The sequence below is a fragment of the Nomascus leucogenys genome, chromosome 2, assembly GCF_006542625.1.
Source record: "Nomascus leucogenys isolate Asia chromosome 2, Asia_NLE_v1, whole genome shotgun sequence".
Classification (NCBI taxonomy): domain Eukaryota; kingdom Metazoa; phylum Chordata; class Mammalia; order Primates; family Hylobatidae; genus Nomascus; species Nomascus leucogenys.
Genome location: NC_044382.1, coordinates 45,685,124 through 45,712,097, shown reverse-complemented (window position 1 = coordinate 45,712,097; position 26,974 = coordinate 45,685,124). Strand labels below are relative to the sequence as shown.

The window sequence follows — 26,974 nt, the reverse complement described above, 5'->3', positions numbered from 1 at the left end:
AAGCTGCTCCTATGAGTTCCAGAGCAGGGAGACACAGCAGAGTTCAGGGCTCCCTCCCTGAGGCTCCCCAACATCAGCTTGCTTCCGCTTCCGTGTCCTCAGACAGGTGAGTCCAGGGCCAACCCCCTTGGACCTGCTGAACTAGACCCTGAGTGTGAGGCCCTGGAGCTGCACTTCGACAGCTTCCTAGGTGGTTCTGATAGGGCAGCAGAGAAAGACAAGCAACAGTTTCAATGAGACTGAGATGCTGGAGGTTCTAGTTCCCACTATGGGCATTTGTTGCTGGAGCCTTTCTCCCTCTGTTTTAGGAAAGTCAACTGGAAGCTCAGTTGGGGTTAAACTCCAGAAGAGATCCCTCCCCATTGGCAGATCAAAGTGGTTTGTGGGCACAATGCATCCCAGGTGCAGGCAATAAGAGGAGATGCTGTCTGCAGAGAATTTAGAAACCGAGTAAAGCCGAGTTGAGAGAATAAGAGTCAGTCAGCTTTTTCCTTTTGTTTTGTTTCTTTTCTTTTGTCTTGTTTTCTTTTTCTTTTTAGAGATGGAGTTTTGCTATTTTGGGCAGGTTCGTCTTGAACACCTGGCCTCAAGCGATCCTCCCACCTTGGCCTCCCAAAATGTTGGGATTACAGGCATGCACCATCTCGCCCAGCTGAGAGTTGGTCAGCTTTTAATCATCACCATGCCCCAGCAATTCTACCCACCCTGGTCAGGCCTAAAATCTCCCTCCCTGGGGACGGATCCCCCGCCCCTCCACCCCTCCCCACACCACTGCCCCTTCCCAACCACGAGGGAGTCTGATGAACAACTCATTTTTGTTGGTTTCTTTTCAGTGTTTTATTTTTCAAAATATACAATTTAAGTTTTTATTTCACAACCGTAGTTTTGTATATTTATTCCAAAATCTTTAAATAGCTCCGCAGCAAACAGTACAAATCACAAGGTCCGTCAAACTGCTTCTCTTTAGCCTTTACACTTGGCGAGTTTTTTAAGTTTCAAGTAGTAATGGTTTGTGGGTAAGAAAGGAACCAAAAACAGGAGGAAACAACATTTTTTACATAAGCTCAACATGTAGGATTAGAAAAGGCCGTCTGACCAGCTCCTTGGTCTGGGACCAGACTAAGAACACGTATCTGGCTTATAAATAAGACCGTCCTGGGAGCAGTGAGGGTTTTGGTTACGAGGAGGAAGGGGCAGGAACCTTATCTGCGGAGGCTGGGAGGCAGGGGGAGGTGAGGCACTGAGAGGTGGCTCCTTCTGGGAGGGCCCGAGTTGGGGGCTGAGCGGGGTGGAGGCCAAGAATGGCTGGGGACGGGGTGGGGCTGCCACTGGTGGAGAAGCCTCCTCAGCCTCCCCGGGGGAGAAAGGCTGTGATTCTGGAGGCAGGAGAGGGACGGCTAGAGAAGCTGCCAGGTCCTAAAGCAAGCAGCTGGGACTCCTGCCAGCCACCCTGGGCCCAACGACACAGGCAGCTGGCAGGGCCAGAGGGGCTGCTCCAGGGTCTGGGGTGGACTGTGGGAGGCATCATGCTGTCTCTTCTTGCAAGAGCTCTTTGTCCACCTCAGAGCCACCAAAGCCTCCCCAGAAAGGACAGCAGGGAGGACAGGGACCACAGGTCCCACAGACCCACTTCTGACTGTGAATGCGGAGCTGTGCTGTGCAGGCAGCTCCTACGCAGCCCATGATGCTAAGGCACAAGGGTGACACAGGTGGCCACGAGGGGTCAGTTTTCTTCATTTCCCCTTGTGGCTGCTACCCGTGGCCAGGTCCTGAAGCAGTCCTGTGGGCCGAGCTCTAGGCAGGGACGCTCCAGGAAGAAGCGGGTCACCAAGGGCCACCTGGCCACCAAGTGGATGTGACCCTCCTACTAGGGGTCAGGAGGGTGGTCCTGCCTCAGGGCCCCCTCAGCACCTTCCACTAGGCTGCAGGGCCGGACAGAGACCATCCTGCCTGGCCAAGCCAACCTTCTTAATGGGGTCTGGATGGCGGGTGGGGCTCGGGAAGGGGCCAGGGCCGGGCTGAGGGCAGGACGGAGGGGGTGGGAGTTGTCACTGCGTCTTCGGGTGGGGTTTCTCTGGAGTGAGGGTGTGGAAACAGTAATCCCACAATTTGGTGCTGATACCAAATCCTAGAGAGGGAGACAAATGGGGAGAAGATGAGGCATTGAAGGAGCAGGCGTGTACTGGCTTGGGAAGGGTGCCAGGGTATGGATAAGAGGTGGAGACAATGTCAATATCTGTCCCCTTGGCCTTCCCAACTCCCGAGCCATCCTGGCAGAAGTCAAAGGTGGGGAACCTGTGTCTTTTATTGTCCCCAGCATGAAGCTGGAATAAACCCTAATTCCTTATCTGGCCTTCGTTTCTAGGATACGTCGCCCCCTCCCACCCCCTACCTCCATCTCCTTCCCCTTCCTTGGGGGCCAAGTTCATTCCTGCCTCAGGGCTTTGCACCAGCCGGGACGCCAGATGCTGGTTTCTCTTCATTAGGGTCTTAGCTCTAATGGCACCTCTGCAATGACACCTGGACCATTTAATCTCTTTGCTGTCCAACTAGCCCCTAGCCACACATGGCTACTGAGCCCTAGAAATGTGGCTAGAGCTCCAGAGAAACTGGATTTCTAACCTCATTTAATTCTGATGAATTAACATGTCAATGTAAAAACTGATGCTTGATTCAGTTACTGGAATTTTTATTTATTTATTTATTTATTTATTTATTTTGAGATGCAGTTTCGCTCTTGTTGCTCAGGGTGGAGTGCACTGGTGTGATCTTGGCTCACTGCAACCTCCGCCTCCTGGGTCCAAGAGATTCTCCCTCCTCAGCCTCCTGAGTAGCTGGGATTACAGGCGCGCACCACCACATCCAGCTAATTTTTCGTATTTTTTTTTTTTTTTTTTTTTGAGATGGAGTCTTGCTCTGTCACCCAGGCTGGAGTGCAGTGGCTCGATCTCAGCTCACTGCAAGCTCCGCCTCCCGGGTTTAGGCCATTCTCCTGCCTCAGCCTCCCGAGTAGCTGGGACTACAGGCTTCCACCACCACGCCCTGCTAATTTTTTTGTATTTTTAGTAGAGACAGGGTTTCACCATGTTTGCCAGGATGGTCTCGATCTCCTGACCTCGTGATCGACCGCCTCGGCCTCCCAAAGTGCTGGGATTACAGGCATGAGCCACCGCGCCTGGCCAGTTTTTTTGTATTTTTAGTAGAGACGGGGTTTCAACATGTTGGCCAGGCTGGTCTTGAACTCCTGACCTCAGGTGATCTGCCCATCTCGGCCTCCTAAAGTATGTTACCGGAAAATTTTTTCTGTCTCTTTTTTTTTTTATACTTTAAGTTTTAGGGTACATGTGCACAACGTGCAGGTTTGTTACATATGTATACATGTGCCATGTTGGTGTGCTGCACCCATTAACTCGTCATTTAACATTAGGTATATCTCCCAACTCCCCTCTCCCCCCACCCCACAACTATTACTGGAAAATTTTTAAGCATGTTTGCAGCAACTTACCTATGTGAACTACTGTTTGCAAATTTTATAAAATCTAGATATGGATCTAGTATTTCCAATGAAACTTTAGTATCTGAATTGAGATGTGCCATAAGCGCAAAATACACCTTAGATTTCAAAGACTTAGTATAAGAGTTGCTAAATATTTTTTTTTAAAGAGACTTTACAAAAAGGGTCTCGCTCTGTCACCCAGGCTGGGGTGCAGTGGCATGATCATGGCTCATTGCTGCCTCAAACTCCTGGGCTCAAATGATCGTCTTGCCTCAGCCTTCTAGGTAGCTGAGATTACAGGTGCACATCACCACACATGGATAATTGAAATCTTTTTATGTAGAGACAAGGTCTTGCTATGTTTCCCAGACTGGTCTGGAACTCCTGGCTTCAAGCAATCCCCTACCTCTGTCTCGCATAGTGCTGGGATTATAGGCCTGAGCCACTGCGCCCAGCCATTAATGACTTTTTAATGTTGATTACATGTTGAAATAATAATTTGCTTATATTAGGTTAAGTAAATTTTATTAAAATTCTTTTCATCTGTTTATTTTCATGTCTTAGTGTGGCCACTAGAAAATTTAAAATCACATATGTGGCCCACATAATATTTCAATGGAAATCGCTGGACCCTTCCCCACTTATGTGATATTCCATCACCTTGTTTTATTTTCTTCTTCTTTTTTTTTAAGACAGAGCCTTGCTCTATCGCCCAGGCTGGAGTGCAGAGGTGCAATCTTAGCTCAGTGTAGCCTCTGCCTCCTGGATTCAAGCTATTCTCATGCCTCAGCCTCCCAAGTAGCTGAGATTACAGGTGGGCACCACCACACCCTGCTAATTTTTGCATTTTTAGTGGAGACAGGTTTCACCATGTTGGCCAGGCTGGTCCCAAACTCCTGACCTCCAGAGATCCACCTGCCTCGGCTTCCCAATCCCCTCGGCTGGGATTACAGGTGTGAGCCACCATGCCGGGCCCCTTTATTTTCTTTATGGCATTTATCACAGTTTGAAATCTTTGCCATTTATCGATGTCCTTGCCTGTCTCTGCACAGCTGTCTGCACCAGGGAAGAGAGTAGAGGGAACCGTCTGTATACCCCCAGTACATGGAACAGTGCTTCGCCGTTCCCAGGAGCTCGATGGTAGTTGGCAAATAAATCAATAAACACACACAGGGGGCTGGGAAGCCCAGGCCCGTCCTCACCTGACTTCTGATGTGCAAAGTGGTGCCTGACATGGTGGGCCTTCAGGTTGTACAGGTAGGAGCCCTTGTGCGGCGAGCCGAAGTGCAGGTAGTAATGGGTCATGTCGTAGAGGACGTAGCCCAGGAGGCCCCCCGCAAACACAGTGCCCCCCACTGCCTCGGGCAGGATGAGCTGCATGCACAAGTAGAAGACGCCGATCACCAGGGAGGCTGGCACAGGGGGGAAGACCAGGCGGGAGCCGTCGAAGGGTGCCTGCAGATGGAGAGGCTTGGGCATCAGGAGGCAGCCAGGGGCCCCGGCAGCTGGCCAAGCCCTGGCGGCTCCCTGCAGAGGACAGGGGCAGAGCGGCCCAGACATTCCACTGCATAGGCTTGGCACCTTTGGTGGCTTTGGGGAGGGCGGGCCACCGCGTCTGGAAGATCTGGAGAGACTGCCTTACTCCCCATTTGTGAGCCAGGAAGGGACCTGGCAGATTGCAGGGGAACATGGGATGGGCGGGATGGGCAGGATGGGCGGGGTGTGCCGGCAGCTCAGAGCCCATCTCATGCTCTAGAGGCCACTGTGACTCTGGAATTTGTCAGGTGCTAGACAGGTATCCCATCCCCAAATGCCGTGCCCCTGGCTAGAGGGGCATTCTGGAGACAGGGCACCTAGTCTGAGGCCTGATGTTGTCTGGGAGAGCAAGGAACTGAGGGCAGCTGAGGTTAATGCAGCCTCTGTGGTGGGATGACCCTGAAGTGTCACTAGAGGTGTCCTCCCCACCCCCATGTCCAAACAGGAGGCCTTTTTTGTTCCAAGGGGGTGTCGCCACAGTGAACCAGAGAATACTGCTTCACCATGGCCCTTGAGCTTCAGAAGCCGAGGGCCTGGCATAGAGGTGAGATCTTAGCTATGGCTTGGTGAGGATTCTGAGAAGAGAATCCTGCAGCCTCTCTGGGCTGGAGGAGAGAGAGAGAAAGCAGGTGACAGTGACATAGTGAGATGCTGGTGTGGGCCTCCCTCCCTTCAGACCAGGAACAACAGGACCAGTCGTGTGCTGGAAACCAGCTCTCAGGAAAAGGAGGAAGGGAGAGAGCCAGGGAATGAGGGAGGGGGAAATAAAGGGAGGGAGGGAGAGCCCTGACTGGTAGCGTTTGCTAATTCCTGCAGTGTAAAAACTCCTGTCCTGGCGCTTTCAAGCGCTGAGGTGGTGTCACTGGAACAGAAACAGGAAAGGATGTGCATGGGTGCTCTTGTGAGCTGGTATGGGCCAGCTCCAGGTCACAGCTGGATCAGGATCCTTAGATGGATAGGTTTAGGGATCTGAGAACACGTTCCTGATTGGAGCCAACTTGGCTACAGGCCATACAATCTCCTTGGGTCCTCATGGTGTGGCAGCAGGGGACTGGACAGACTGGGGTGGAAGTGTCTCAGAAGACGGAGCCTGAGACAGCCCCTGGGGCCCCAGAATGGCCTGAGCAGGTCCCCAGAAGGTTCTTGTGTCCCCTGTGGATAGGAAAGATAGCGGATGGGGCAGTGGATCTGAAAAGGCTTCACAAACGGGGCAAGGGACACAGCAGCAGACGCAGGAGCTCTGGAGAGCAGAGGCCAGGTGAGGCTGGAGGACGCAGGCCAGGCCTGGGCTGCGCTACCTCTGAGAGCATAGCTGAGAGACAGGTTGGCCCAGGACTGGGCACCTACCCCGATACTGGCCCCTAGGAAAGCCCCCTAGGGTGCAGATCAACTCTGGGGAGAGCCGGGAGGACCACAGCTGACCAACCTGAGAACTCTCCCAGGTGGCCGATCAAACCCTGAATCGGCTCATCAAGATGAACCGGATTAAGTTGCTGCTGGGAAACCAAGGTGAAACCCACGTTCAGTATCAGAAACATCAGGGTCTAAACTGGTGTGCTGAAAGTATCATATCTGCCATATTTTCTCTGATTTACACCCAGCAGAGAACAGAGTGTGGAGACCGGCTGGGGAACAGCCTGGAACGGGCCAAGGACAGCACAATGCAGGGACAGAGAGGCAGTAGGGGGTACAGGGGAGATAGCTTCCTTTGGGCAGACCTATCTTCTAGGGCCAGCTTCTGGGACTGTCATGGAGTCCTTGAAGGGCCTCAGGGGAAGGGTGATTGAGAGCGCAGACTCTGGAATCCCCAGAATGGGGTACGACATCCTGGCTGTGCCAAGTGTGACCTGGGGCAAGTTCCTTAGTTCCCGCAGGCCTCGGTCTCCTGCTCTGTGGAACGGGGAGAACCATGGGACTGTTTTCAGGACAAGCTCCAGGAGGGCAAGGCTTTTTGTTGTTTTGTTCAATGATGTCTAGAACAGTGTCTCGCACACAGGAGGCACTCACAGGGCATTTGCTGAATGAATGAATGAATGAATGAATGAGTTGTTTCGAGGATTAAAGGTGATGCATAAACAAGGGTGCAGAGGGCCTGGGGTCAGCATGATGCTGCACACCCACGCTGTCTCCGCCTGGCTCAGGTTCAGATGCCCAACCCAGTTGCCCCTGTGAGTCACATCAAACGTCCTGTCCCTCCCAACCCACAGCCAGACTCCCAGGAGGCTCCACAGCACCTGAAGCTGCCACTGGCTGCCGGGCCCCCTCGGGCTGCACATGCTAGGTCCGGGATGGGACCCCACCCCACTCACCTTGTGGTGCTGGCCGTGCATGACGAAGTGCAGCATGATGAGGTAATAGCTGTCGCTGGGGGGCTTCATGTGGAACAGGAAGCGGTGGATGAGGTACTCGACGAGGCTCCAGAGGAATGTCCCCAGCATGAAGAGCCCAGGGAACATGGACTTGGGCACTGCCACCGCGTACTCTGCAGGGTGGCGGGGAGAGCAAGGTGAGGACTGGTGCACAGCAGCCTAGTAGCTCCAGGTGTCCCTGCCTCACCATCCCCATCAGCTCGGGAGCTGCTGCCCTCTGTTGGACAGCTATGGGGACAGGCCATACTGCTGGGGTCCTTGAGTCAAAATGGGAAGGAGGCTGCAGGGCTCTGGGCTGGGTGCGGGGAGTCCCTTACAGGAGTGATGGGCCACTGGCTGGAGGCCTGACATCCTCCTTACAGAGGCTGTGGGAGAAGTGGCTATGGCTGGGGCTGGGCCTTTACCTGGAAGGGTGACCTTGCCCCAAGGACATTGGAGACGAGAAGGCAACACTCCTGAGCCAGGGCGTTGTTATTATTATTTTGAGACAAAGTATCTCTGTGTCGCCCAGGTTGGAAGACTGGAGTGCTGGAGTGCAGTGGTGTGATTACAGCTTACTGCAGCCTCCCCTTCCTGGGCTCAAGCGATCCTTCCACCTCAGCTTCTCAAGTAGCTGGGACCACAGGCGCATGCCACCACACCCAGCTAATTTTTTAATTTATTTTTTATTTTATTTTATTTTTGTAGAGATGAGAACTTGCTATGTTGCCCATGCTGGTCTCAAACTCCTGGACTCAAGCAATTCTCTTGCCTTGGCCTCCCAAAGTGCTGAGATAACAGAAGTGAGCCACTGTGCCCAGCCTCCAGGGTGTTAATGATGGAAAGTGTGAACCACCAGGGACCATGGGGCAGGAAGGACAAGAAAAAACAAGCACCGAAATCTCAACAGACAAGACCTGAAATCATAGCACAGGAGGAAGATGTGAAAACACTGAAGATGATCAGCCTAGGTGGAGAGGAGAAGACCGAAGACAGGGCACCATCTTCAAGCAGATGCTTCCCACCACCCTCTGGAGACAGCCTGCAGTCCTAGCGGCTTTCAGCTCTTTCCTCCACCGGGTTCATTCTTTGAGCTCATGGAGGTTTCAGCTCTCGATCCTGTTTGCTCCATATTCATCCTCATCCTTTTTTTTTTTTTTTTTTGAGATAGAGTCTTGCTCTGTTGCCTAGGCTGGAGTGCAGTGCTGTGATCTCAGCTCACTGCAACCTCCACCTCCTGAGTTCAAGTGATTCTCCTGCCTCAGCCTCCCTAGTAGCTGGGATTACATGCATGCCACCACACCTGGCTAATTTTTATATTTTTAGTAGAGATGGGGTTTCACCATGTTATCCAGGCTGGTCTTGAACTCCTGACCTCAAGTGATCTGCCCTCCTCAGCCTCCCAGATTGCTGAGATTACAGACATGAGCCACCGTGCCTGGCCCATCGTCATCCTCTTAGCTGTGTTTCTTCTCTCCACAAACCATAGCTTTGGCCATATCTTCTCTCTTCTTAAATAACGGCTTTATCGAAATCTAATTCACATCCATATAATTCATCCAAATAAAATATATAATTCAGTGCTTTTTAGTATATTCACAGAGTTGTTAAACCATCACCCCAGTCAATTTTACAACATTTTTATCACTTCCCCCCAAGCCCCTGTACCCATTAGCAGCCATTCCCCATTTCTTCTCAGACCCTCCCAACCCTAGGAAGCCACAGGTCTACTTCCTCTTTGTTGGATTTGCCTATTCTGGACATTTCACATCAATTGAATCATACGACATATGGTCTTTTATGACTGGCTTCTCTTACCAAATATGTTCAATGTTCACCCATGTTGTAGCATGTATTAGAACTCCATTCCTTTTTAAGGCTGAATGATATTCAAACTTTATTCATCCATCCATCAGTTGAGGGACACCTGGCCTGTTTGTAGCTCTTGGCTATTGTGAATAGCGCTGCTATGTACATTCGTGTAGAGGTTTCGGTGTGAAGAGATATTGTCCTTTCTCTTGGGTACAAGCCCAGGAGTGGTACTGTTGGGTCATATCATAACTCTGTTTAACCTTTTGAGGAATAGCCAGACTGTTTTCCAAAGCTAGCCATTCTCTCTCTTTTTGTGAGGCAGAGTTTCGCTCTTGTCACCCAGGCTGGAGTGCAATGGCACGATCTCAGCTCACTGCAGCCTCCACCTCCCGGGTTCAAGTGATTCTCCTGCCTCAGCCTCCCGGGTAGCTGGGATTATAGGTGTGCACCACCATGCCCAACTAATTTTTGTATTTTTAGTAGAGACAGAGTTTCAACATGTTGGTCAGGTTCTTCTCGAGCTCCTGACCTCAAGTGATCCACCCACCTTGGCCTCCCAAAGGGCTGGGATTACAGGCATGAGCCACCATGCTCAGCCTAGCCATTCTCTTTTAACCCATACTCCATCTCCCTCACCTGCACCCCTGGGTCAGCGCAGGAACCTGCCTTTGTACCCCATACCCAAGCTGCTGAGCATGGAGAGTCACACAGCTGTGGGTCTGGCACCTTTAACCTCTGCAAGACCCTAGACACAGCCTGATGGATGATCCCTGTGCATCTTCAAGTACGGCTCCCTCCCCACTGCCCTTGGACATTCTCTACTCCCCTTTACTGCCTCTCCTTCCACCCAGCCTCCTACTTCACAGAGAAGAGAGGCCCTGGGGTTGGGGAGGGACCATCCCCTCCACATACTTCCCCCAACTTCCAAGCACACCACATTCTGCCGGTACCCTGGCGCATCCTCCTTCCTTGCTTCTCAGGGAAGAGGTGTGCACCGGCATGCGGGCGCTGGATGATCAGAGCAACAGTAACAGCAGATGTGTCCTGACTGATTCCTGTGTGCCAGGCACCGCCCAGGGTCTTCCATGGATTACTTCCTATTTCATCTCACCACAGCCTTACAAGGGAAGCCCTGCATTGCCTGCATGATTGAGGACGTGGAGGCCCAAAGTCCATGACCTGCCAGGCTCCCCCTGCTCGGCAGTGCAAAGCCCTCAGCCGCCTCCTCCCACCCTCCCTCCCAAGGGACTCCTCTGGGCTCCTTCAGTCTCTCCTTTTCTCCTGGCTCTTCTGCTCATCTTTCTGAGCTAGGCAAGACTTTCCCATCATGGACTCAGCCCCTTCATCATCAAGGCTCCTAAAAAGCCAGACTAGGCTGAATCTGGGGGCTCATGCCCGTAATCCCAGCACTTTGAGAGGCTGAGGTGGGAGGATCGTTTGAGCCCAGGAGCTTGAGGCCAGCCCGGGCAACACAGTGAGACCCCGCCTCAACAAAAAGTAGAAAAATTAGCTGGGCATGGTGGCTCATGCCTGTAGTCCCAGCTACTGAGAAGGCTGAGGCAGGGGGATCGCTTGAGCCCAGTAGTTCAAGCCTGCAATGAGCTGTGATTGCACCATTGCACTCCAGCCTGGATGACAGAGCAAGACCCTGTCTCAAAAAGAAAAAAAGAAAAAAAACGTAGGTTGGACTCATGGCTCCACTTTACCACTTTCCATTGGCTTGTCAAGTCCTTAAAAAAAATCTGTCTTCTGGGCCAGGTGCAGTGGCTCATGCCTGTAATTGCAGCACTTTGGGAGGCCAAAGTGGGCGGATCAGCTGAGGTCGGGAGTTCAAGATCAGCCTGACCAACATGGAGAAACTCCGTCTCTAAAAATACAAAAATTAGCCGGGCATGGTGGTGCATGCCTGTAATCCCAGCTACCTGGGAGGCTGAGGCAGGAGAATCGCTTGAACCCAAGAGGCAGAGGTTGTGGTGAGCCAAGATCATGCCATTGCACTCCAGCATGGGCAATAAAAGTGAAATTCCATCTCAAAAAAAAAAAAAAAATCTGTCTTCCGCCCCAAACCACCAGAACTTCAAAGGCTATTCATGATGTCTTTCTTGCCAAATCTAAGCAAATTTTTTAGTCCACCTCTAACCTGGCTGTGGTATATGACATTAGCGCTACTCTTCTTCAATCTGCAGTTGCCTAGGCATTTAACCTGAGGCTTATGAATATCCGAGGGTGCTAAGTTGGATTGCAGAGTGTCTGTGAACTTGCTGATATATCAAATTGCACACCTATGGGCATTTTTTCTCTGTACTGTGTCCACAGTTTCTCAAATTCTCAAAGGATCTGGGAGCAGTAAGGTTGGAATCCATAGCTCCACCTTCTGCCCGCTGCCACACTTGGCTTTTCTCCTCTTCTCTGGATCTCCCTGCTCAGGCTCCATCTTGGAAACTCTGCCTCTGTCCCCAGGGTCCAAACCTGGACCCTCTGCCTCTCAGCTCCATCCCTTCCTCTCCCATGTGCCGACGACCGAAGCTCTACACCAACTCCACCCTGGGTGCCCACTCCCTACTGGATAGCTCCATGTGGTTGTCCACAGTCCGCACCTTGAACACCTCCCAAATGAGGCCAACCATCTTCCTCCTTCTTCCCGCCCACCTCCTCTTGGGTCTCCTTCCTAGGAGGCTGGGGTTACTGACATCCACACGTTACCAAGGGAGTCAGGTTCAAGTGACCCCTCTCCCACTGAGTCTTAGCTGGGCTGATCTGGTTGGTGAGAGACCCTGCTTCCAGAGAAGCCCCGATAACTCTGGGGTCCTTCAGGTCACTCTGGTGGAGTGCAGAGAGCACAGGCATTGGATTTGCAGACCTGGATTCAAATCCTGGCTCAGCACCACCTAAGTGTTACAGTTTTCTCAGGGAAACACCCTACCCATCTCGGAGGGGTGTAGTTAGGAGGGAGGTAACCGAGTATCTGATTATATGATGAGTATATATGTTGTATTATAGAATAATATTTTCTTTTCTTTTTCTTTTTTTTTTTTTTGAGACGGAATCTCACTCTGTCACCCAGGCTACAGTGCAGTGGCATGATCCTGGCTCACTGCAACTTCTGCCTCCCGGGTTCAAACGATTCTCCTGCCTCAGCCTTCCAAGTAGCTGAGATTACAGGCACACACCACCATGCCTGGCTAACTTTTATATTTTTAGTAGAGACTGGGTTTCACCATATTGGCCAGGCTGGTCTCAAACTCCTGACCTCAGGTGATCCACCCGCCTCAGCCTCCCAAAGTGCTGGGATTACAGGCGTGAGCCACCGCGCCTGGCCTTAGCTCTCTTATTAGTAAGGGAAGAACTGGACACATGGGAGCACTCTCTGGCACAGACTCAGGTCCTGGCCTCTGCCGGGCCCCTGCACACCATCCCACTGGAAGCCTGCCTCCCCTCCTCTCCGGGATGCCGCTCACTCTAACATGCTCTCAGAAGCTGCTCTGGAGCCATCCTGAGTATGCAGCACCGGCCCCTTTCCCCCGTACCCTCAGCTTTTGAAAGCATTTTCATGTGCGCATCTAGGAATGTCAGCCTTGAACTGGTGTCTGCGTTCAGCTTCCACTGCTTCTTGGCACCCTGACTCTTCTGAATTGATTCTAGTCCGTCCTTTGTCCAGCAGCTGCACTGGGACCCCGCCGAGTCTCCCCTTGCCTTGCTTTGTGGGCTCTTATTTTCTCTGCCTGTGGCTTGTGCCTTGCATGACAAGCTGGGGGCGGAGGTAGGCACGGGGAGACGTATCTCTCATGCCCCCATCACTGGCATCGTGGTCACAGGCTTACTAACCCTCTACACTGGACCTTTATAAGACAGGCACATTTTAGCTCTCTGCCGAGGCCGTGTGGTTGACAGAGCCCTCAAATCATCCTCCCTGCCATGCAGGAAAGTCCTCTCCTATAGGTCAGGCCTCTGCCCGCCTCCTCACCCCAGCATCACCCCTGTCTGCCCATCCGGCCGGAGCTGGTACTGAGTGGCATCTCTGGAGGAATCTGGCAGAGGGACCTGGGCCAAAGCTTCAGCATCCCCTTCCCCCTCCGGCTGCCAGCCCTGGCGGCCCTGCCACTGTTTGTGATTGTTAGGGGAGCGCCGGGCGGACAGTGGGTGATTCAGCGAGCAGGCCTTCTGAGCAACAATCCCTGTGCTGTGCCCGAGCTATTCAGCGTGGGCAGAACAGGGCAACCATGCCCGCAGGAACACTCGCTGATGGGGAGCAGCTCTGGGCTGGATTTGGGGGAACTTCCTGCAGCTCGCTCACCCCTGACTCATCCTGGGTCAGGTGGATAAATGAAGCTCCTGATGCCGTGACCATGGCCCCTCTCATCTCAACCATTCAGGCACTTGACTTGCGGAGTGCAAGGAAAAGAGCTGCCCCTGGCAGAGTGAGGGCAGCTCAGGAAGCTCAGAACCAGGAAAGACAGACCACAGGGCAGGTGGCATGTAGCTGGAGGCCCAAAGTAGGCAAGGCACTTGCGGGGCTGGCTGTCCCAGCGGCCATACCTAACCCACAGTCATCCTCAACCCCAGTCTCATAGGCTCTTTAGACACTGCCCCATATCAGCCCCTCTTTTCATCCTCTGCCCCCCAGCTAGAAGCTGGGGCGCACCTGGTATCCACATCCTAGCCACATGCCCTTCAACTACTCCCTTGATATCTCTGAGGCTCCATTTCCTCAGCTCTAAAAGGGGATAATGACAGGACCCTTCTTCTGGGGCTGCTGGGAGGGGTAAATGAGGCAGTCCTAGGAGAGCATGTGGCCCCACACATGGCAAGTGTCCCACAGAGGTCAGTGGGCTGTTACTCCCAGTCTGGGGGTCTGCTGCCTGAGCCTTTGCCTTGGACACACTCTAGGACACTCCCAGATCTTTCTTTCCCAACTTCTCTGCTCATCTGTGTTCAGTTCGTAGGCCAGTCCGAGTCCAGCTCTCAGCCATGCCACCCGATGAAGTGATTTCATTTAGTTTCTTAGCAAAGAATCCCAGATCATGTATTTTTTGGTGTGACACTCAATGAGAAGCACTCTCTCTCTCTCTCTCTTTTTTTATTGCTATGCCACCCGATGATTTCATTTAGTTCTGCTGATGTGTTGTTGGGTTTTGTATCCATTTGGGGGGTAGTTGGGAGTCTGACAAAATTCTTCTTTGGAAGACTATTTCTACAGAGGGGCTTCACCAAAAAATGTCTGTGATGTGGTTTGGGGTTCTGTGCTCTCAGAAACTCTGGGCCAGGGAAAGCACTGAGGTCTCCTCCCTCTAGGATCCTCAGGGCAAGTCAGGAAAGAACCTGGCATTACCTGTTGTAAATGACGTGAAGAGTCGGACGTTGCCCTGGGCAAAGGTTCGGTAGTAGGACCAGCTGAGGTACAGCACCAGGGGCACCCAGATGATGGGGACACTGTACCTGCAGGAAGGCCATCAGGGTGAGAGAGATAAATGCACAGGAGCTTGACAGAGTACAGCTTTTTTTTTTTTTTTTTGAGACGGAGTTTCACTCTTGTTGCCCAGGCTGGAGTGCAATGGTGTTATTTCAGCTCACTGCAACCTCCGCCTCCTGGGTTCAAGTGACTCTTCTGCCTCAGCCTCCCAAGTAGCTGGGATTACAGGCATGTGCCACCACACCCAGCTAATTTTGTATTTTTAGTAGAGATGGGGTTTCACCATGTTGTCAGGCTGGTCTCGAACTCCTGACCTCAGGTGATCCACCCGCCTTGGCCTCCCAAAGTGCTGGGATTACAGGCGTGAGCCACCATGCCCAGCAGGGTCCAGCTTTCTTAGAGACACATAACTCAACTGGAGAGGGGACAAGATGACACAAAAGCATATGCAGAATGCCTATGGAGACCTGGGGTCAAAGGGACACTAGTACAGAGAGTGGGAAAGAGAAAAGAGGAGAGAGGCTGTGAGTCCATCTGCCTCCTGTCTCTGAGATGAGTTATTGGCAGAAAAGAACTGTGTCCCCAGGGCTACTGACTCTATGCAACTGGACAGATGCTGACCTCTTGTGGCGGAGGAGCTAATTGCAGGCAAAATTGTTCCCATGAGCATCGGGGGCAAGAAACTTCTCCTAAGAGTCTGGAATAGACCAGGGGTGGCATTCAATGTAGTTTCTGGCTACATGTTGGGTTGTGACCCACCCAGTGGACAAAACCATGCATAGGGATGAATTATTCCCATGGCATGTTCCTCTCTTCCTGAGAGCTTTACAGCATAGACCTGGGCTCTGGGGAGGGACCCAATTACCCCCTCCCTTTCCATATCTGATTGGCACCGTCAGAAGAGAGGGGCAGCCTGCCACAGGCTCAGGGGAGAGCTCACCAGACAGTCTTAGAGAGGCCCTCAATGAGGTCTGAGTGGAAGAGGCGGATGGGCCTGGTCACCGGCTGGTGAACCCACTCATCGTACTTCTCTCCCAGATGGCCCACCTGCCACAGGAGAGGCTTTTGCCAGTCCACCAGGTCCTGCAAGAGATGAAGCCAAGTGGACATCTGATATTCACATCTTCCCGTATTCGTTCTCCCATTTCCTCGTTACAGCATCCCAATCCCCGGCTCCTACCTCAGCTCTTGTGATCTGCGTGGGGCCACCCACCCTCCTGCTTCAGTGATCAAGAACTGACCAAGCTGCTCATGCCAGCCCCCACCCACAGCAATAGGATCCGGTAAAGGTTTGCGACCTAAGCTGGTGTGATGAGCCATCAGACACTCCCTCTTTCTGTTGGAGGTGCTAAATCGGCAGGGCATGAGCCTGGATTTACTAGCAGAGCCTGCCTGAAGATGCCACCAGCACAGAAGATGGCCAAACCAAGAGCTAGAGAGACAGAATTCCAGTGATGATATCTGAGCATCCAGATTCAGCCACATCTGAAGTTTAAAGTCTTGCTCAGGACTCTTGAGGTACAGGAGGCAATACATTTTGTATCAGGAATGAAGTGGGCTCTTTTCCCTAGGCTTCTTGGTGTTGGCCTGGGCAATTAATTCATTCAATCATTTATTCAGCAATTTATTTAAAATTTTATGTATGTATTTATTTCTATGCTAGGTGCTAGGAAGAATCAACAGGAATGAAAGAGGCCAACCTTGTTTCATGTAGCTTAGTGCTTAGAGTTAGACTCTGAAGTCAGGCCTGGGTACAAATCCATTTGCCATTTACTGTGTGACTTTTGGAAAATTACTTAACCTCTCTGAGCCTCAGTTTCCCCAGCTATAAAATAGAAGTAATTGTTGGTTGCAGTAGCTCATGCCTGTAAACCCTGCATTTTGGGAGGCTGAAGGAGGATAACTGCTTGAGGCCAGTAGTTTGAGATCAGCCTGGGCAATAGTTCAAGATTCCATCTCTTCAAAAATAAAAAAATAATAACGGTACCTGCATTAAGTGCTCAATGAGATGTGGCATGCCAAGCAAGGATAGTTTAGTGGAGACACAAAGCAGGCTGAGATCCAGAGGCAGAATGGCTGGTACAAATGCCCAGGTCACGGTAGGCGAGGAGGGCTTTGCAGAGCATCTGGGTTTTCGCTTGGAGTTCATCAACATGGAGGATTTGACAAGGGGGAGAGAGGAAGGGATGACGGGGAGTGTGGGCACAGATATAAAGTTGAATATGGTTGTGGCCTTTCTGGCACCTTAACAGTGCACTGTGGGCAGTAGGAAGAAAGCTGCTGAAGTCTTAGATGATATAATACCCTGTACCACATCCAGGAGTTGCTTACTCTCCAGGCCTGTTGTCTCGAAGGCAAGGATGTACGTGTACCCCATCGGTACTCATAGGCTAATCCCCAGAGGCAGTGAGAAAATATTAACGACCTTATTTCTATTGCTGTTTTTTCTATTTATTTGTGTTTGTAATATATTTCTCTTTTTCTTTTTTTTTTTTGAGACAGAGTCTCGTTCTGTCGCCAGGCTGGAGTACAGTGGCATGATCTCAGCTCACTGCAACCTCTGCCTCCTGGGTTCAAGTGATTCCCCTGCCTCAGCCTCCCAAGTAGCTGGGATTACAGGCACATGCCACATCGCCTAGCTAATTTTTTGTATTTTAGTAGAGACGGGGTTTCACCATGTTGGCTAAGATAGTCTCGATCTCCTGACCCCCGTGATCCACCCGCCTCGGCCTCCCAAAGTGCTGGGACTACAGGCGTGAGCCACCGCGCCCGGCCTCTTTTTTGTTTTATTAAGAGGTGGGTCTTGCTGTGTTGCTCAGGCTGGACTTGAACTCCTGGGCTCAAGCGATCCTCCCGCCTCAGCCTCTTGGGTAGCTCAGACTACAGGAGCGCGCCACTACGCAGGCTTTATCTCACCTTTACATGGCATTTGAATGTTTTCTAATGCACAGACTATGAGAGTACATTAACACATGCAAATACTTTGTAAATAATTTAAATGGACACATAATGGAGCGTGTGTGCAGAAAGTTTTACTCATAGAGATGCAAGCTCAGAAAACTTTGCAGGTTTCAGCTCCAGGCAACTGGAAGCCCTTGAGAATTTCTGACAAGCCAGTGCTAGGTTAATCTGGACCGAATCCAGTAAAGAACAATGAACCTGGAATCAGGGGAACAGCATTAAAGCCTGGCTGTGCCTTTGACCAGCTGTGAGATCCTGGATGTGCATCTTTTCCTCTCGGGGCAACCTCAGTGCCCTCATCTGTGATGCTGGTGGGCCCCAATCCGCCACCCACAATCGGAGTGAGGATGAGGGTGTCATGGTGGATGCTTAGCCAATCTTCAGCACAGGGAGTCAGGCAGCCACTGCAGGTGGGAAGTAGGGGAACCACAGGCAGGGAGAGGAGGGGAGAGGAGCAAGGGCTGCACGTGGAAGAGTTTGCAAGCCTGGACGAAACAGCCATCAGTGATTCCAGAAACCTGCCTTCCCCTGGCCCTGGCTGCAATCTCATCCTTGTACAGGCCTCACCACCAAAGACTGCAGCCCCAGCGGGTCTTCCAGGAACTGGCCCTCACGTGCCCCCAGCTCCTCTGGAGGTGGAGCTAGTCTCACTGTCACAGCCTGGGAGCAGGGATGTGGGGGTCCCGGGAGCAAGCAGGCAAGGCCACTGGGTTTCTCTCTGTGCCTGTGACCAGGGTGAAGGGCCCAAAGAAAGCTGTGGCTTCTGCCATATGAACTTGGCAGGCCCAAGGTACTGGCTGCCTTCCTGTGGCAGGGGTGGGGGTTGGGGGGTTCACTTCCTGCTTCTCAGGCTGGAAGATGATCCAAGTCAGCCTGGAGCTATCACACCCTGGCACTAACTAAATCAAGCAATCCTCCAAACTCCACCTAGTCGCTGCTCCCTTCCTGACCCCAGTCTCCTTGACCTCAGCCCTTGAGTCTAGCAGCAAGTGGGGTCATTGGAAGTATGCTGTCTCATTCCCTCCAGTCCTCTGCCCTAGGTCTGTAAACACACACACACACCCTGCACCACCACAACCTCTACAACCACCACCAGGAAAAAGAACTGGAGGAACCAGCTGGTGGCCTGTGTTTACACCTTATCTTGCGGCAGTCTGCAGAGCCCCACCTTAGAAGAAGTTGGGCCAGGGTCATGGCGAGAATGCGAGGCTTTGTCCCAGCTGTAGTAGCACCCAGAGCTAATCCCCATGGAGCCCTGGTTATGTGTCAAGCATGGTTCTAAACACCCGACACAGGTTCAGTCACTTGATCCTCGCCATACCCCTAACTAGGCGGGTATTCTAACTATTGTCATTTTGCAGATGGGGAAACCGAGGCTGAGTAATCTGCCCAAGGTTGCCCAGTTATGTCTCCTTGATGAGTTGGCCCCTTTACCACTGGGAAAGAGCCATGTTGGTCCCTGGAAATACTCTTTCTCCTGAAGTCCACTTGGGTATTAATAATCACGTTGGCTTCCTGAAGCTTGGTGTGCACAGGATCCATGTTTTCCCATACTTTTACTTTCAACCTCTGTACGTCTTTACATTTAAGGTGCATCTCTTGCAGACAGAATATAGTTGGGTCTTCCTTTTTAATCTAGTCAGACAATCTCTGCCATTTTTTTTTTTTTTTTTTTTTTGAGAAGGAGTTTCACTCTTTTTGCCTAGGCTGACATTGCAATGGTGCCATCTTGGCTCATCACAACCTCCATCTCCTGGGTTCAAGTAATTTTCCCTGCCTCAGCCTCCTGAGTAGCTGGGATTACAGGCGCCCACCACCACATCCGGCTATTTTTTTTTTTTTTTTTGTATTTTTAGTAGAGATGGGATTTCACCATGTTGGCCAGGATGGTCTTGAACTCCTGACCTCAGGTGATCCTACCCGCCTCCACCTCCCAAAGCACTGGGATTACAGGCATGAGCCACCACACTCAGCCATCTCTGCCTTTTAATTGAAGCACTAAATCTATTTACATTTAATGTTGGAGTAGGTCTCCTCTGGTTTTCTTTTCTCATTCTTTCCTTCTTTTTTTTGAGACAGGGCTTGCTCTGTCACCCAGGCTGGACTGCAGTGGCCTGATCTTGGCTGGCTACAGCCTTGACATCTGGAGATCAAATAATCCTCCGGCCTCAGCCTTCCGAGTAGCTAGGACTACAGGTGGGCGCCACCACAACTGGCTGCTATTTTTTATTTGTCTCCTCTGTTCTTCCTTTGTCTTGTCTGTATGAAATATTTTACAATATTCCATACTATCTCCTCTATTGACTTTTTAGCTATGCTTTTGGTGGTTGCTCTAAAGATAATAATACACATCTGCAACTTACGACCATCTCTCTCAAATGAATCCCCTGGTCCTTTCTTCTTCTTTTTGAGACACGGACTTGCTCTGTTGCCCAAGTGAGAGTGTGGTGGCATGGCTGTGGCTCACTGCAGCATCAACCTCCTAAGCTCAAGCGGTGCTCCCACCTCAGCTTCCCGAGTAGCTGGGACTACAGGCTCACGCCACCATGCCCAGATAATTGTCTTTTTTTTTTTTTTAGAGATGAAGTATCACTATGTTGTGTAAGATGGTCTTGAACTCCTGGGCTCAAGTGATCCTCCCGCCTCAGCCTCCCAAAGTGCTGGGCTTATGAGCATGAGCCACTGTGCCCAGTCAGCACCCCCTGGTTTTTCTATGTCCCACTTTTGCATGTTACACATGACAGATACTGCTATCCTGTGATTCACTTGTGTACTTTACACAGACTGAGCGATCTTGAACTATGATCTTTTCCAGCTATAGCACAGGGATGTGGCCAGGGGGCCCCTCTCTCAGCCTAGCAGTGGTTTGGGCAAATTTTAATCTATTGATCCATTTTGTCCTTATTTTGTGAAGCAAATAGAAAATGGCATAGGATTCTTTTCTTTTTCTTTTCTTTTTTTTTTTTTTTTTTGAGATTGAGTCTCACTCTGTCACTCAGGCTGGAGTGCAGTGGTGTGATCTCGGCTCACTGCAACCTCTGCTTCCCTGGTTGAAGTGATTCTCCTGTCTCAGACTCCTGAGTAGCTGGGACTACAGGCATGTACCACCATGCCTGGCTAATTTTTTTGTATTTTTAGTAGAGATGGGGTTTCACCATGTTGACCAGTCTGGTCTTGAACTCCTGGCTTCAGGTGATCTTGCCTCGGCCTCCCAAAGTGCTGGGATTACAGGTGTGAACCACTGTCCCCCGCTGAAAATGGCATAGGATTCATACGTTGAATTCAGTTGAACCACAAGAAGAAATGTCTAGGTAAGCTATAAGCAGGGACTTCAGCCTAGATCTCACACCTGGATGTACAGGAAACAGAACAAAAGCACAGAGCTGGTGTGGAAACTGGCGCTAGACTGTGGAAGACATGTTTACACGTGTGGTGGGAACAGAGCCCTGGCACAGGGGTCTGTCATTTGATTGAACTGATTTCAGTTACTCCCTGGGTAGACCCGCAAGCACTGCCACCTGTACACATGGTGGACTTGTGCTCGAGAGTCAGTCCCAAGCTGCCTCTTGCCTGTCTGGGGCCGTGGAGGGCCTCACAGCCGAGCTCTGTATCTAGCCTACGCTGTGTCTCCACAAGGAAGCCCACCTGGGTGCCCAGGGAAGGTGCCCACTTCACTCTGGGGCTGAAGGACCACCCTGGAGGAATCCCAGGAAGGCCTCACTCTCCCTTTTGTGAACACCCACCTCAGTCATCAAAGGCCAACACCTATAGTTCTATGACTGGGGCCTCAGTCCCGCTATTCCAGGGGAAGCCCCGTGAGCCTTCCAGATAAGCACAGAAATTCAGGCCCCCCGACCCCCAACCCAATTTATAGATGAGGATATTGAGGCTTGAGAGTTCAAGTGACTCTTGAGATAGGATTAGTTGGGCCTGAAGTGGAAGCCTCCCTCCCTCTTCCCCCAGCTTGTAGCAGCCTCCACACAGTTTCCCAAGAGCTGGGACTGGCACCCTGTGCACTTGACCTTGATTTAGGTGGTACATGCACTGATAGGGTGTCTTTTTTTTTTTTTTTTGAGACAGAGTTTCGCTCTGTCGCCCAGGCTGGTGTGCAGTGGTGTGATCTCGGCTCACTGCAAACTCCGCCTCCCGGGTTCACGCCATTCTCCTGCCTCAGCCTCCCGAGTAGCTGGGATTACAGGCGCCCGCCACCACGTCTGGCTAATTTTTTGTATTTTTAGTAGAGACAGGGTTTCACCGTGTTAGCCAGGATGGTCTCAATCTCCTGACCTCGTGATCCACCCGCCTCGGCCTCCCAAAGTGCTGGGATTACAGGCATGAGCCACCGCGCCCGGCCCGGGTGTCCTTTCTTAATCATCTTCCAGTCCTCAGCACTGAAAGAGAAAGGCTCAGCTGGGCGCTGAGAGGTTCGAAGCCTCTCACTTGCTGGTTGTTTCCAACATGGCAGCTGGCGGGACCTGGTTTTGAGAAGGGAGGACAGCAGACGATGATGGCTTGGGATCCAATGAGATGGGAAGTACTGCAAGACACATTTCGCTTCCTGCTCTACCTTACCAAACAATTGCCTTAGCTCATTGCTGTGGGGGTGGGCAGCGCTGCTGACACTGAGCAGCTGCCCCGTCCCCCACCTGCCCCCGCTCGCCACATTTGCCACCTTGGGGAGCAGATTCTGGGCACACCATTCCCCAGGAAAGCGTCCAATGCCACCTGGCCCTGTGCTGCCTGGGAGGAGGGGTCCTGGGGAGGGGGAGGAGGAAAGCAGGGAAGGCCCCCTTCTACCCGGGCACCACGCCGTTCCGCCCACCCTCTTCTACCTGACCAAAGACCCCTCTCCTACTCGCACCACATCATTGGGTCTCTTCCTTCCCGCTGGTTCCTGGTCCTGGCCCCATTTACTCCTTATTTCCCAAGGCTCAGGGGATAGAGGGAAGGCATGGGCACAGGTCTGCGGGCTATGTACGTGGCTGGGGTGGGGGAGAAGGGGAGATCAGGCCACTGATGATACCTCCACTTCCCAGGCATCTGGGGGCTCCCACGGCTCCCCCTACAGTAACAAGTCCCCTTTTACAGCAGTGGAACCCGATGCTAGAGAGGCATGTCCAGCACTCGGGGCCGTCCAGAGGAAGCTGGCCTGCATGGGCGACAGCACGGTTATGCCCGAAACTGCTCTGGAATGAGCAGCACATTGGGGTGGATGGATTTTTTGGTGATTCAAAGACCCAACTAACGGGCCAGGGCCCAGGAAGCAGATGCAAGGGGGAATAGATTCGGCCAAAGCACCTTGTACTGACTGTGTGGGGTCCATGCCCCTCCCCCAGCCTGCACTGTCCCTGCCTTAGAGAGAAGGGGAGGGCTTCTCCCAGGCTATGCCAGGAATGCGGCCCGCAGCAGCACGGGAAGGGGGAAAGGGCAGCCTGCTGCCCAGAGGGTGGGCGGAAGGGCATGGTGCCCGGGTAGAAGGGGGCCTTCCCTGTTTTCCTCCTTCCCCTCCCCAGGACCCCTCCTCCCGGGCAGCACAGGGCCAGGTGGCATAGGACGCTTTCATGGGGAACGGTGTGCCCAGAATCTGCTTCTCCCTAAGGTGACAAATGTGGTGAGCGGGGGCAGGCGGGGGGCAGGGTAGCTGCTCAGTGTCAGCAGCACTGCCCACCCCCACAGCAATGAGCTAAGGCAATTGTTTAAAGAAATGTCCACCCAAACTCAGGCACATCGCTCCAGGGCAGCTTTCTGAGCAGACGTGGAGACAGGCTTCCAGGCAGCAGGGGCTGCGGGAGAGGAGTGGGGGCCTGTTGTCTGCACCCTGATCGCCGGTCAGCTGGGGCTGCGGCCTCACATCCCCTATCCTTCACGAGCCTTAATTCTGGGAGTTGCGCCGATGATGACCTCCTTTGACAGATGAGAAGACAGGGTCAGATATTCGGCTGCACGTGCTGTGGCAGGGCCTGGACTTGAGTGCCCCACTCACAGCCCAGGCTTGGCCAGGAGGCCTCCTGGCAGCCAGATCGGGATCCCACAGCTGTGACTTCCTCAGCACAGAGGCTGTGAGGAAGCCCGGCAGCGGTCAGTGGGGGCAGTGAGATGGGGCTCTTGCTGGCGTCGCCAGAGTGGTTGCAGGCCCGTCCTGCGCGGTCTAACTGGGACAAGCTCAAGTCCACAGAAGTGGTTCCGGATCACCTACCTCCTTCCCCTGAGCCTTGTGACCCTCCCGTCACCCAGGGGATGTGAGGACAGGGAGGTAGCCTCAGGCTCACCCCACGAGGATTCAGGCAGCAGAGAGTGGATAGGGAGCAAAAATGCCAGAGACGCAGGGAGAGATGAAAGACAGCTTGAGCACTGGCAGAAAGCAGGCATAACCTCTGCCCTTAGGGCTGAAGACGAGCGAAGGGGGTCTGCCCAGGGGCTCCACCCCAAAACCAGGTAGGGTGGTCTTTCCCTTGCAGCACACTTTCTGATATCCCTTAGTACATTCCACTAGATCCTCCAGATAATCCCACGCAATAATAAGTTGCAGGGTTGCAATCCCAGCATCTTGGGAGGCCAAGGTGGGAGGATCACTGAGGCTGGGAGTTTGAGACGAGCCTGGGCAACATAGCAAGACCCTATCTCTACAAAAAAATTTAAGAAAATTAGCCAGGCATGGTGGTATGCATCTGTAGTCCCAGCTAATTAGGAAGCTGAGGGGGGAGGATGGCTCCAGCCTGGGAGGTTGAGGCTGCAGTGAGCTGCAATCTTGCCACTGTACTCCAGCCTGGGTAACAGAGTGAGACCCTGTCTCTAAAAAAATAAAAAAGATAGAGGGAATAGCTTTCTCCATCATACTGGAACACTGTGTGGCATCTCTTGCCTCCCAGCCTGCCCTGTCTACTGCCCTCCCAGGGTGTCCTCTAAGACCCATGGAAGCAGAGGGCAGTGCCCAGCCCACCTGCCTGCTTTCTGCCTTGGGGTATTTTTTGAGCACCACTGAGCTCCTCTGAAGAGGGGCCAGGTGCTCTGGGCAAGGAGGCAGGCAGAGAGGAGACTCAGGGACCCTAAGCCCAGTATGGACAGCCATGGGGAGGCCCTTTGGATATTGGGCCCTCCAGACCCCTACTCTGGCTGGGAGGGATTATAGAGAGAAAGGAGGCCCAAGGGGACCCAAGGCAACTAGGCAGGCAGGGTGCCTGGTGGAGAGCCAGGCCAGTGCTCACAGTGTCAAGGCTGGTCCCCCCCGAGAGTGTGTTGGCCAAAAGGGCCCTTTTTCTGATCGGGATGCTATCTTCCTGAGTTCTCAGTGACTGATCTGGGGGTCCTAAACGGGCAAAACACTATGGCCAACTTCAATAGCCTTTCCAGGCCCTGGGGACCCTGGTGTCAGGGTGGTCTGTGTTATGTCAGGCAGGGGGCAGGGACAGGGAGTTTGGGGATGCCTGCGGGATGGGTCTATCTGTCCCTTGAGGGAAGAGGCTGATCACACCCACTGTCCAGCCCCAGCAGTTGCTTATGCCAGCATCTGGCTTAGCCTGAAGAAGGATGGGGAAGAGGATGTGGCTGCCTTGGGAGACACTGCTGGTATCCGCTCAGCCTCCTCCCTCCCTCTGCCACCCCCTCTCCTACTCACGGGCCTCAGGGTCTTATTCATGGTCAGCTCTCGAGGTGGGAGGGTTCCAGGACCTTGTGGATGTGGAGGGGAGGGGCCGCTATCTGGGCTGCTAGTGTGCCCAGAGGTGACTTTGGGCGGGAGATTTAAGCTCTTCCTCATCAGTTAAATCAGGATAATTATAATCCTTATCCCTCGTGCTGTCAGCAGGATTAAAGCAGATAACCAATAATACATTTAAAGCGGCTGGCACACAGTGAGGGCTCAGTACAAGAGATGTGAATTCAGGGCTAACTCTGCTGCTGAGCATCTGGGCAGGGAACTTCTGCAAACCCTTCAGATCACACCTGTTCTTGCTGCTTCCCCAAAGGGAGGCTGGACCCCAGGGTGGAAAGGGTGGAGAGGGCTCTCAAGGGAGGGCTCCGAAAAGGACATGGCGAAGTGGCAAAAAGAGGCTGCTGGACCAGGGGGACAGGTGTGTCCAGGAGCTGAGAGTGGTGGGCAGCTCTGGCCACCTCACCTGGCTGTGTTCTAGAAACAGGGAGGGATGTGGAAGGTGAGAATCCACAACCTGGCTTCTTGTCCCATAAGGAAGCCTGGATCCTGCCTGGCTGGGTGACTGAAGGGATGATTTAGAAACTGTTCGGGTAAAATTCCACACAGAGCCCGAAAGTAAGACCGTCCCTCACCTCCGAGCAGAGCGGGGCACCAGGGTTTGCTTCCTGGCCCTTCTCGCTGTCTTTTCAGATCCTTCTAACTCTGCCCTGGCTCCCCTGGCCTGGTGTCCTCTCACTCTTCCCAGCATTCTCACTCACACCTTCTCACTCACACCTTCTCACTCTCACACCTTCTCACTCTCACACCTTCTCACTCTCACACCTTCTCACTCTCACACCTTCTCACTCACACCTTCTCACTCTCACACCTTCTCACTCACACCTTCTCACTCTCACACCTTCTCACTCTCACACCTTCTCACTCACACCTTCTCACTCTCACACCTTCTCACTCACACCTTCTCACTCTCACACCTTCTCACTCTCACACCTTCTCACTCACACCTTCTCACTCTCACACCTTCTCACTCACACCTTCTCACTCTCACACCTTCTCACTCACACCTTCTCACTCTCACACCTTCTCACTCTCACACCTTCTCACACCTTCTCACTCACACCTTCTCACTCTCACACCTTCTCACTCACACCTTCTCACTCTCACACCTCACTCACACCTTCTCACTCTCACACCTTCTCACTCTCACACCTCACTGACACCTTCTCACTCACACCTTCTCACTCTCACACCTCACTCACACCTTCTCACTCTCACACCTTCTCACACACACCTCACTCACACCTTCTCACTCACACCTTCTCATTCTCACACCTTCTCCCTCACACCTTCTCACTCTCACCTTCTCACTCACACCTTCTCACTCTCACTCCTTCTCACTCACACCTCACTCTCACCTTCTCACTCACACCTTCTCACTTTCACACCTTCTCACTCACACCTTCTCACTCACACCTTCTCACTCTCACACCTTCTCACTCTCACACCTCACTCACACCTTCTCACACCTTCTCACTCTCACCTCACTCACACCTTCTCACTCTCACCTTCTCACTCACACCTTCTCACTCACACCTTCTCACTCTCACCTTCTCACTCACACCTTCTCACTCTCACCTTCTCACTCTCACACCTTCTCACTCTCACCTTCTCACTCACACCTTCTCACTCTCTCACCTTCTCACTCACACCTTCTCACTCTCACACCTTCTCACTCTCACCTTCTCACTCTCACACCTTCT

At 52.4% G+C, this 26,974-nt stretch overlaps 1 protein-coding gene across 2 annotated transcripts in view; it reads right to left on the bottom strand.

Moving 5' to 3' along the window:
* Positions 1 to 812: 812 nt before the first annotated feature.
* The window catches only part of FA2H (fatty acid 2-hydroxylase), a 65,983-nt gene continuing 39,821 nt past the window's right edge, over positions 813 to 26,974 (bottom strand). Inside the window, exons 3-8 of one of the 2 annotated variants that reach the window (XM_030829237.1) lie at positions 16,590 to 16,739; positions 15,543 to 15,685; positions 14,522 to 14,628; positions 7,342 to 7,514; positions 4,699 to 4,951; positions 813 to 2,128 (exon numbers count right to left, since the gene is read on the bottom strand). In XM_030829237.1, the coding sequence (XP_030685097.1) occupies positions 2,049 to 2,128; positions 4,699 to 4,951; positions 7,342 to 7,514; positions 14,522 to 14,628; positions 15,543 to 15,685; positions 16,590 to 16,739 (906 nt within the window). In that variant the 3' untranslated portion in view covers positions 813 to 2,048. The remainder of the gene's footprint in view (positions 2,129 to 4,698; positions 4,952 to 7,341; positions 7,515 to 14,521; positions 14,629 to 15,542; positions 15,686 to 16,589; positions 16,740 to 26,974) is intronic. The other variant, XM_030829242.1, reaches the window with a different exon arrangement.